Raw genomic sequence first — 12600 nt, 5'->3', positions numbered from 1 at the left:
CTGTTACAGCCATAATCTCTGCTTGCACCTTCACGATGGTGGGACTGTTAGTAATCCTGGGTATAACCTCCATGCACAAGCACACTGTGGGTGATAACCAGGTGTGAATCAACATAAGCAGGGGTTGAAGTGTGGCACCCACACCACATGGATGAATTCCGCCCCTCTGTGTTACCAGGCAATACTAGGTGGCAGATGACTCTCATCAACCGGTGCAATATCACCAATTTGCTTATTGGAGGCTTGAAGTGGTGGAACCCATGTTTAGTCTCCAGAGCTAAGTTCCGGTTAACCCTTCCCCGTCTCTTCCATCATGCAGTATGACTGATGACTTTTGAGGCTATGATGGACATTATGGTGAGATCCAATCTTCCTTAAATTTTGAGGGTACAGCTCTAAAACTGTGGTCACAGGCCGGCCGCTAGTTAGTACACCGGACTGAACCTATTGGTAACTCTTTAGGAGAATTCCAGATCAGCTAGTGTATAATCTTGCTACCTCTACTCTGACAAATATTGACTGGAAGGAGTCCAAGTAGTGTGTATGCTGAGAGCAATGTCGAGGCCACGTTATGTCAAGGATTTGGTTATATTCTTACCATGTGTATGCCATACAGTCAGTCCTCGTATAGCACGATAGTTGTGTTCCTAGAAACTCTCGTGCAATGCAAAATCGTGCAATATAAACAACAGGCCCTATGGGAAAAATAGGGGTTAGGTGCCAACCACCTAAGATTGAACACACATTTGTAACCAAAACATTACCAAACACAATAAATAATCGTAATAAAATACTTACGTATTTTGTTACAACTATTACGTAATAAAATATTGCTAATGCTTTTGCTTCTATTGTAAGCAAACTTGTTTTTTGTTTGATTTTTCTATCCAAACAGATGACAGCCGTTCCATCTCTTCCAATTCTTTGTGTCTTAATCTAATGGATTATAATTACACTTTGAGTTGTTCCTGCCATGAAAGTTGTTATTTTCTCTGCATTCTTTGTAATTCTTGGCCTTGCCTCATTTAGGACTGTAGCATGTGCAATAACACATGGTCTTTCATTTCACTCAAAGTGTTTCACAATTTCATATTTTTTTCTCTATCGACAGAGGCGAACTGGCCATAAGCCTTATCAGGGAAAATCCGGTGGGCCGGGGACCGGTGTGAGGCCACTACAAATTTTCCTGGGTAAGAATTTTTGACCCAGTCCGCCTCTGTTTATCGATATTGCTTTTCTTTTTCTCTCTGAATCTGTAGTGTCTTCACCAGGACGCTTCCTTTTCACACCTTTTAAGTATTTTACTCATTTTTAGGGAATAAAGTACAATTACAAAATGAGGAGGCATGTTTGATTCACATAAACAAAGCTGTGCATGTGTAGCAGCTGAATAAACAGCACCATAAAGGCAGAGACAACTCTATTAGCACCTCACTAGCTCACATTTTACTAAAGCACATTTCTGGGGGTTACTACCATAAAGCAATAAAAACAATTTCCAGTTGTGTTCCTGCTAGTGGAATCTGTTATAAACTGGCAGTAAACTCGATCTAATTGCATTTGCGATAATACCGATAGCTGGAATTTTACGTTATTATGGTGAAATGTGTTTCCCCTTCACTGATATCAAAAACATAAATACATTTTCAGAATCTTCTCTTCATTCCTATCGTGTTGTGTTCAGTTGGGGTGATTCCGTGTCCGACTGCCATTTCTTGTAAACACAAAGGCAATCGTGCATAAGCGAATTCGGTTCGTGTTATATACGATATCGTTCCCCTATTTATAAATCGTGTATGATCGAATTTGTGTAGTGTAAACACGTGTTATACGAGGACTGACTGTATCCAAAAATTTAATTTCTTCATACAGCATGTCCCCCCTACTTTTTCTTACTATTGAATACACCATGAATTGTCAAACTAGTACAGTAAGCTTATCGGTGAAAAGATCTAAACCTCCCAAACACTTCCTAGTTCATTTCACAAATATAAGTGGCCCCAATTCTAATCTCAATGATGTCCATTTCCACTTGCAGTCTGCCAAAACCCTATAAACTTTTTCTGACAAAATCTCAGTTATCGGTTGATTCAACTACTGCCATCTCAGTTGCCCAAATTATTCGCTATATGATTCCTTTCACCTCAAAGGTGGTACATGGGTCTATGTCCGTTCTGATATTCCCTGTCAGAGACTTGGTAATTTGGAATCTTCTTTTTTTGATCTTCTCTGGCTTAAAATCTCTCTACCTCATGCTGTCAAATTCATCTGTTGTCTCTACTGCTCTCATAACTCCACTAATCACTTGGAGCTCTTTGACTTCCTCTCTTTGCAACTTGACTTTCTCCAGTCCAACTTTCCTAACAGTGAGGTAATTTTCCTTGGTGATTTTAATGTTCACAATTCCAGCTGGCTTCTGTTTTCTAGTCACACCGACCCAGCTGGTCAAGGTGCTGAGGCTTTTGCAATTACTAATGACCTTGCACAGATTGTTCATTTACCTACAAGAATACTGGACAATCCTAACCATACAGCCAACACGCTTAATCTTTTTCTCACAAACAACCCTTCTAAGTACACAGTCGAAGTGAGTGGTCCTTTAGGCACCTCAGATCACAACTTGGTGATTGTCTCGTCCAATGGAGCCTTTATCTCGTGTTGTTTGGCATTACAAGAATGCAAAATGGAATGACCTATGAGATTTCTTTTCTTCTTTTCCTTGGTCGGATTACTGTTTCAAAATTTCTGATATCAACGTCTGCTCAGATCATGTCAGTGAAATTATTCTTGTAGAAAAGGAATCCTTTATCCCACAGTCCATTTTAAAATCTCGACCTTTATCTAAACTTAGGTTTTCCAATAAATGTGCTAAGGCTGTTTAAGAGAAGGATGTTGCATATCGTAATTAGCTTGTTTCCAATTCTTCAGTTTCATTTTTTGCCTACAGCAAAGGCGCCTCCGTAGCCAGGTGGGAAGGAGCAGCAGTGCGTAGCACACGCTTCTTGATCAGACCGGAGTTCGAGCCCATCACCACCAAATACGGAGGATGCAGAAAGGTCAGGGAATGACCACTGCATATCCCCGAGCAATATGGCCTTAGTTGCTAATGCTCCTAAAAACTAAATAACAAACAAAGCCTACAGCAAAGTTTGCAACAATTGTAAAGCAGTTATTAATCAGTCCAAACTAGATTTTGAACAGGCGAAGAGTAGAAAACTTTCTTCTTGCCCTAATGGTAGCCAAACATTCTGGTCTCTTGCCAAAGCTATTGGTCGCAACTTTTGTCCATCTCTGCTCCGACTTCTGTCAAAACCAGATGGTTCTGTTGTCACTTCAGCCAAAGATAAAGCTGACCTGCTAGCATCTCATTTTTCTTCCAAATTATGTATTAATGATCTTGGTAAAACACCTCCCAACATGCTCCTTTCAATGCCCCCTGTGGATTTCTATCAAAAGGATGTCAGAAGGATTTTGACAAATCTTGATGCTAAGAAAGCTCCAGGTCCTGATGGTTTTTCGCAACTTGTCAAACCTGTGCTCCTGAACTTACTCCTATTCTTTGCTGCCTTTTTTTCACTTTCTTATTCCAAAGGTGTTTTTCCTTCTGCTTGGAAATTTGCTCATATCCAGCCAGTTCCTAAAAGGGTGACAAATCTCTCCCATCCAATTATCATCCCATTGCAATTACTTCTACTCTTTCTAAAGTAATGGAGAAACCAATTAACCGCCAACTTTTAAACTACCTTGAAACCTTCTGTCTGATCAAAGATCGCCAGTACGGATTCCGTCAGTGTCGATTCACTGGTGAGATTCTGGCTTATGTTACCCATTCATGGATAAATTCAATGGAAGAGTTCGCAGTTGCTCTTGAACTCAAGCAGTTGCTCTTGGCATCTCAAAGACTTTGATCGTGTTTGGCATAAAGGTCTTCTAAACAAGCTTCCATCTTATGGTTTGCCAACTGTTTTTTGTAATTGGTTATCCAGTTTTCTCTCTGATGGCTCAATGAGGGTGATGGTAGATGGCTCTCTGTCTTCTAATTTCTCCACTAATGCTGGTGTCTCCCAAGGTTCAGTTATTTCCTTTACTCTTTTCCTCTTGTATATTAATGACCTTCTTCCACTGACTGGAAATCCTATCGATAGTTTTGCTGATGATAGCACATTACGTTCCACTTTCCATTTTCAGAAACCTTGCCCTGCTCAATCAGCTTCAACTTCTCGAATATCTGCTACCAATTCCTTAAATGCCGATCTTCAGGTAATTGTTCAATGGGGCAAAGACAACTTAGTTGATTTCAATCCTTCTAAAACTCAGTCTTGTCTTATATCTCGCAAAAAGGATTCTTCTGCTCCTATGCTTATCTTTGGTGACACTCTGATTTCTGGGCAAGTTGATATATCTCTTTTGGGGATTACCCTGACTTCTAATCTCTCTTGGCACAAGCATTACAAATATTGCTTCCGCTGCATCTAAAAAACTTGGTTTTCTTTTTTGCTCTCGGCATTACTTTTCTTCGAAACAGCTGTTCACTCTGTACAAATCCACCCTACCATGGAATATTGTTCCCACATCTGGGGTGGTGCCCCCCCAAAACCTCTCTCAGGCTTCTAGATGCAATTCAGAATAGAGTAATTAGGATAATTAATGACTCATCTCTAACAGTCTCTCCACTCGCTGTCTCATAGACGTACTGTTTTTGCTGCATGCCTTTTCTACAGATATTTCCATGGCCACTGTTCTTCTGAATTGGCTTGTATAATTCCTGCTCTCTCTTTCAAAACAGTCCAAACACGTGCCGCCACCAGCCACTATCCATTTACTGTCCAACTTCAAACTCACAGAACCAACTTTTCATATTCCTCATTTCTTCATTCAAGTGCTGTTTTCTGGAACAACCTTCCTTCATACATATTTCTTGAAAATTACAGTCTACAGAAGTTCAAGTCTAATGTCAACAAATATCTTCTTTCGTCTTCTGAACCTCCAACCCAAGCACAGTACTAAGTACTATAGGTTCTAATACCTCTCGTGTTTGGGGTTTTCATTAAAAAAAAAAAAATATATATATATATATATATATATACAGTGAAACTTCTCCTAACGGACACCTCTTTAACGGACATTTCTCTACAACGGACATTTTCAAATTCCCCAACTCTCCTCTATTGGTTTTAACATGTTTTCAGCTTCTGTCTAGCGGACATTCTCTGTAACGGACGCGGACAGGCAATCTGCACTGTTTCGTTTAGATTAGCACTTAATTTGATCTCCCCATAACGGACAACAGGCGAGCTCACGGCCCTTTTTCTGGGAACGTTTCTTCCACGTATTGCCTCAATAATTTGATCTCCCCATAACGGACAGCGGGCGAGCTCACGGCCCTTTTTCTAGGAACGTTTTTTCCACGTATTGCCTCAATCGTGTTTTTATTTTCTATTTCCGATTCTCTGAATTTTATCAAGGTTTACATCGCGGTTCTAAACCCTTTATCAAGAATTTTAAGGCACGTGTAAAACTTCTGATGAATTCTGTGTGTGCATGGGGGGGGGGATTTTGTCGGCCTTTCGTCTTTTGAGTTTGAGTTTTCAGTTTTGTTCAGTGTCGTGTGAAGTGCACAATGTCTTATCGTAAACATTTAACTTTAAAAGATAAAGTCGAACTCATTAATGCATATGATCGGCAAAAAAATAGTGTTCACAATCTCGCTGCAAAATTCAAAATCGGGAAGACGCAGGTAAGCGACATTCTAAAGAAAAAAAATGAACTGCTCAAACAATTTTGGCAATACGTAAATGATCAGGTTCAAAAATCAGGTTCCCGAAAACTGTTGGACTTCAAATTGACAATGTTACGTATGAGTGGTTTTGTTATGCACGTGCTAAAAAAATTCCCATTAATGGGCCTATTATTAGGGAAAAGGCTTTGGAGGTTGCGAAATCTATGGGAGTAAATGAGTTCAAAGCTTCTGTGGGATGGCTAGACAAGTTCAAAGCTCGGCATAAAATTTCTTGGAAAACCGTAAGTGGTGAAGGTGGATCTGTTGATACTGGCGTTGTAACAGAGTGGACTGTCAAATTGGAAGATTTATGCCGTGATTTTGAAGCTAAGGATATTTACAACTGTGACGAAACAGGGTTGTTTTTTAAAGCTCTTCCTGAAAAAACAATGAGTCTAAAAAACGAAAAGTGCCAGGGCGGAAAAATTTCTAAGGAACGCTTGACTGCACTATTGTGTACAAATATGCTGGGAGACTTTGAACAACCTCTTGTTATAGGAAAACCACAAAATCCTCGTTGTTTCAAGGGCATAAAGTTGAATCTTCTGAATGTTGACTGGAAGTCTAATAAAAAAGCGTGGATGACACGAGATATCATGATTGAATGGATAAGTCACTTTAACCAAAACATGATTCATCAAAACAGAAAAATTATTCTTTTCATGGATAATACTGAATCTCACCTGCACATTGAATTGTCCAACATTCAAATCGTTTTTCTGCCACCAAACACATCTACAGAGTGTCAGCCCTTGGATCAAGGGATAATAAAAAATTTTAAACTTCACTACAGAAAACGTGTTTTAAGACATCTCATTGCAAACATGAACGATATAACATGTGCGAGTGACCTTGCAAAGAAACTCGGCATCCTAGATGCGATTCAATGGATTTCCTTTTCAGTAAACGCAATTAGAAAACAAACTGTCGTGAACTGTTTTGTAAAGTCTGGCTTCTCAAACGCAAAAATTGAAGTTGTGAACAGCAATGTGGAGTACCAAGAAGAACAAGAACTTCAACATCTATTGATAATGTGCGATACTTCCGCTACAAGTGACCCTAGCTACAAAGATATAGACTCAAATCTCACTACAAAAGATGGTGCTCTAGATATCAACGACATTATCATCGATATTTTTCGAGAAGTTCCTCACGAGGATGAAGAAATGGAAGGACGTCATTCTGTCGAAGAACATATTAACGACGAACCACCGATTAAAATTGAAGCGCTCATACAAATCAACCTTTTAAAAATGTTTTTCGCCGCTGAAGAAGATACTGAAGGACTTTTGATTGTTTCTTCACTCCAAACAAATGTTGAAAACAAAATTATCAGCTGGAAGAAGGTGCAGAAGAAAATAAGTGATTACTCTATGTATTTTTCTTAAGATAAAGTCATAATATGCATAGCACAATTGTATGTATATTATTTACAAAAATATTGTGCAAAATCTGTATATAATTTAATTTAATTTTACATTAAATGTTTAACGATTTTTCTTTATCTCTTGTGTATGTAATTGTATATTATTTACAAAAATATTGTTCAAAATCTGTATATATTTTAATTTAATTTTACATTAAACGTTTAACGATTTTTCTTTCTTTCTTTTTTTTTCTCTCCCTCAGACTTCTTGTTAGTGGACACTTCTCTCTAATGGACACATTCTTGTTCCCCATGGCTGTCCGTTAAAAGGAAGTTTCACTGTATATATATATATATATATAAAAGGTATATAAATAAAATTTTTCTTGATAAAAATACTCTGATAATAATAATAAAAATAAACTGTAATAACCTTTTTATTCAGTGTCCAAAGTGGTTTAGAACTACCAGCTGCTCTCAGTTGATTTACTAAAGATCTGATTGCTGAAGGATTATATGAAGCTATTAAATCACCTTCTAGTTGGCCAATTCTTACAGAATTATCATCTGAAATAAAGCAGAAAACATTATTTAAAATTATGTTTAGGAATATATAGTGAATATCTGTTGTTTCTATTGAATGCAAAAATAAAACATATTGGTAACTCAAAATTCTATTTCAGTAAAGCTTTTGATACAGCTCCACATGAGCAATTTATAAACTTGTGGCATTAAGAGCAAGTTACTAATATAGATACAGGGATGGTTAAGTTGACTGATTGATTTAAGAATTCTTGGCACAACAGCCACTGTGGCTAAAATGCACCCGGGGATGGTTAAGTGGTAAGAAAAATATAGCCACTCCCTGACTTACGTAAGGGTTGTGTTCTGCAGAACACTACATAAGTCGAATTTTACGTAAATAAGAATTTCCCTAAATGCTTATGCAGCACTCACAACTATGTGTGCTGAATTTGATTGAAACAAAAAAGAAATGTTCGATGAACATGTAAATAGAATTATTTATTAAATTTTTTATTTTGTGCGCAGGAAAAATTACTAAAGTGTACAAAATTATAAAAATTTCAAAATTATAAAATTACAAAAAGATAGAGGAAACAGACAATGTCATCAAGTTTTACCTTTCGAGCATCTTTGCCAGAATTAACTCTCCAGCTGTTAAGCATGCCGCTGCAGAAGTTGACGGCGGTGGAGATTTAGAAGGGGTTTTTTCAAACACATCACTAAATTTCTCTGCAGTTGCAGAATCGGCACTGGCGATTTCACCACATACTTTAATGTTTTGGAAACCAGCGCAATGCTTGAACCTATTAAACCACCCATTGCTTGCCACGAACTTGGCTTGGGGTTCGTTGTATTTATCCTTAATATCTTCATAAATACTTCTTGCTTTTGCTTGAAATTGGACTCAGGGGCTCTTGCTCTTGAATCTGATTTTCTATCCATATTATTAATAGTTTTTCCATCTTCGATATAGTACCTGAACACTGTTGTTCTTAAATGCTTTGATCCTTTAACATGTTCTTTTCTACATGCACTGTCCTTTAAAATAGTATTCGCTGTTGAAACAGCAAAACCTAATTACCATGCAATAGATGACAAACTCTGTCCTGCTTGGTACTTCTTAATAATTTATCTTCATTTCTAAATCAGTTTTGTTTAGTTTCCTAGCACTGCCACTACTTGAACTTTCTTTGGTCGCTTTCCCTTCATCAGTGTAATATGTAAATAGGAATGAAGAGAAGATTTCAGTGAAGGGGAACTCATTTCACTATAATACTGTAACATAAAAACCCACAGAATTCCAGTTATCGGTATTATCGCAAACGCAATAAGATCGAGTTTACTACTCGTTTATAAAAGTTGCACTAACAGAAAAGCCCAACAAACTGGAAAGCGCAAATTGTTTTTATTATTTTATGGTAGTGACCTCCAGAAATATGCTTTAGAAAAATAGCACAAAGGCTTTCAAAATTGATTCTTATAACGGAACATATGATAACGATGAAAGTGTAGTGCAATTTCCATTATAAAATGAACTTTTAGAGAGATAAATAGCTTAGTTATATAGCAAAAATTTCAATTTCCAAGACCTTGGAATGAATTACCAAAAAAAACCAATGTATTATTGGATTTACATTACGATATTTCCATGATTCCGTGATTTTTTTTGTTTGCACTGGCCGGCAAAAACTTATGTAGAGTCGAATTTCCGTAAGTCGAGTATTACGTAAGCCGGGGATTGCCTGTAGTTATAAATAGCCGTTGCTCTTCATGGACTAATGTATTATTAGTGGGGCCCCACAGGGTTTGGTTCTTGGCCTCTTACTGTTCTTAATGATATTGACAAAAGTATTTCAAGTTTAATGTCTAAGTTTGTCGATCATACAAAGATGAGCAGGGTAGTTAATAATAGCAGTTAGAGTATGTTACTTCAACAAGACTTAGATAAATTATTTGGATGGTAAATGGCAGCTAAGGTTTAACAATGGCAAGTACAAAGTCATGCTTCTGGGTAGCAGTAATCCTAGAGTGATGTGCCACTTGGTTACCACAAAACCCAAGAATCCAGAAAATGAAATGGCTTTGGAGAAATTATACAAAGTAATATGAAATTTTCTGTACTGGGTAGACAGACTACTAGGATGGTTCATGGGGTTTTGTCAATTATATATTGGAATTTTGCTATTAAAGATTAAGAGGTAATTATTTCATTATATAAAGTAATGATTAAGCCTTATCTTGAATACGACACCATTTTAGGAAAGATGCAGACCTGTTGGAAAGAATATAAAGAGCAATAAGATTGGTTAAGGATACAAAGGGATATTTTTATCAGGGAGATGTGAGTTTTGTAATATGCAGTGTTTGAAAACCAGGTGTCTGTGGGGTGACCTGAGGCAATTTTTATCTCAGTCATGTGATACACGCAAGAAAACAAATTTAAATTGAGAGAAAAAAATCACAGATTGAATGTCTGAAAATTTTCCTTTAGACAAAGAGCAACTGACTGTTGGAATAAACTTCCACCTACTCTTCCGAAGGTTGGAACTTCATCTAAATTAAAGGAGAAATTGGATAGGTACTTGAAAGAAATAGGGAAATGGAAGGTTTTTAATTTGATTTATTTATTTTTTGGCTGGTTTCCTTGCATCGTTTTGCTGACACATATACTAATATTAAAAACACTGACAGATGGTATGTATTCATTATAAATGGGTTTATACATTCTAATAATAATTTGATTCTGTTCTGAAGAGTATTAAAATATGTGAAATAATCTACTAATGATTAGGTACTCAAGAGAGATATAAGCTGAAGGAAAGTAACTCCTGCCCATTATTTGAAATATACAGACACGTAGAATAAAAACGCATAAAGGTGTTGAAATTTACAAAATGTCTTAATTAGGTTTTACTAGATTTTTAAGGTAACCCATTCTAATAATTACATGCATTTAAAGTAGCATTTTGATAATTTTGCAAATTTATAATATATAAACATACTTGTAAATGTTTGTTCAATTTTCAGACTTTCCAGTCTCTCAGTAATGGTAGGTGTATTCGGTAACAGGATGGCAAGTTGTTCCCTTGACGTAGACAGCTTAGACAAAATTCCTTTAGCCTCAAATTCTTTTAAAAATGTAGCTGATAATGTACACAATATCCTGCAGTGAAATAATATACAACCAGATAATCATCAATAGTGGTTATATGAAATCAATTTTAAAATAATTAATCACTGCCACCAAATATATATAGTAGAACCCGAATAAGAAGTTTTCCTAGGGACTGGAGGTTTAGAACTTCTTATGCAGGAAAACTTCTTAGAAGGGAAAGTGATCTAAGAGCATGAAATATTAACTAAACAAATAAAAATGAAAAGATACACATACATAAGTTAAAGATGACTGAAAGGTCACAATTACAATAAGACAGAGCAACAATCCACTCAGTAATTCAGAACTCTTCACAACCATCAGAGCTTAACGCTTAACCTGGTCTGCATATCCAATTATGGATATAATTGAAAACAATTGCAATATGTCACTTCCATTATATCAAAATGTTTATACTAAAAAGATTTTAATACTGAAAGCCTCGGACTATGGAAAATTCACTAATCAAACAAAGTAGTACCTTAGCATCATTTTAGTTTGTAGTAAACCACCGAAGTAGAAGAAATGGCATCGTTCCTGTTATATCTCATATTGTGAATGCCTTCGCAATGAGTTGCCCTGATATTGAACTACCTCGAATAAGCAACATTTCGACAATGGATTTTTGAATAGGCAACACTTCACAATGGATTCCCAGCAGATACTACCACCCCTGGGTGGTGGTATCCGCCAAGAATATGTAACATTAGTCTTCTGCATTGGCGAAGCAACGCTTCGCCAATGCAGAAGACTAATGCAGAAGAAAAATTCAATTCAATGCAGAAGACGCCAGGTGGTGCAATATCAGGGCAACTCGTTGTGAAGGCATTCACAATATGAGATATAACAAAAACGATGCCATTTCACATGCTTCAATGGTTTACTATGAAGTAAAATGATGCTTGGCACTCACTTCTTCAATTACCAAATGTTTATATTGTTTAATATTTTTTAATATTAAACAATATAAACAAAGTTTAATATTTTTTTAATATTAAAAATAAATAATTTCTATATTTAAAAACATATTAAGTGGGAAAACGCCATTATAATAATACACTGTGTATTGTTTATAATGAACTTTTTATGCGGGGAAAATTTTTTATTTGGTAAACTTCTTATGCTGGAAAAAATTGGGACTTAAGAAACCAAACCTAGTACAGGGGAAAACTTCTTATGTGGGAATTTCTTATCTGGGTTCTACTGTATTTATATAATATATAATTTACTGTTACTATGAATACCATTTCCTATATCTACTTCATAAGTATAAGAAATGGTATTCATAGTAACAGTAAAATTCTATTACAACAAATACCATTTTTAACGAAACTTCATTACAAAAAAAAAATATTTTTCAAGTCTCGAATGACTTCCTTTATTCTTAGTGCTTTGTAAGTTTCATTTGAACAGAAAAATTCAATATGCAAATCACTGTAAAAGTCCCCTAATGCATAAAATCTTTCTTTGCAAATCAGCCGATATTTTGGCTGGTTTACAAAGAAAGAAAAACTAAGTGAAGATTGCAAATGGTTAGTGCAAGAAGAATACAACTGTAATTTTTCAAACTAACTGTTCTACAAGCTAAACATGGAATAATTATAAATTACCATGGAAACCTATAGTAAGTTACAAACTATTCTGTATTCAAGCCACTAAATGGGTTAGGCAAGCTAAGGCAGATCATGAGAAGTCTCTGACAAAGGACATGAAGAAAAGGAGGAAAGAATTCTTTGCTTATGTTAAAACTACAGGCTTCTGTGTTTTTTGTTTCTA

At 36.1% G+C, this 12600-nt stretch overlaps 1 protein-coding gene across 1 annotated transcript in view; it reads right to left on the bottom strand.

The window, feature by feature from the left end:
- The window catches only part of IntS8 (integrator complex subunit 8), a 232475-nt gene that overhangs the window by 97909 nt on the left and 121966 nt on the right, over nucleotides 1–12600 (bottom strand). The window contains exons 13-14 of the mRNA XM_090368890.1: nucleotides 10673–10833; nucleotides 7579–7712 (exon numbers count right to left, since the gene is read on the bottom strand). Of these exons, the coding sequence (XP_090225016.1) occupies nucleotides 7579–7712; nucleotides 10673–10833 (295 nt within the window). The remainder of the gene's footprint in view (nucleotides 1–7578; nucleotides 7713–10672; nucleotides 10834–12600) is intronic.

This window comes from Mastigoproctus giganteus, chromosome 2 (assembly GCF_048544385.1).
Source record: "Mastigoproctus giganteus isolate SK-2022 chromosome 2, ASM4854438v1, whole genome shotgun sequence".
Classification (NCBI taxonomy): domain Eukaryota; kingdom Metazoa; phylum Arthropoda; class Arachnida; order Uropygi; family Thelyphonidae; genus Mastigoproctus; species Mastigoproctus giganteus.
This window is presented reverse-complemented; position numbering and strand designations above follow the sequence as displayed.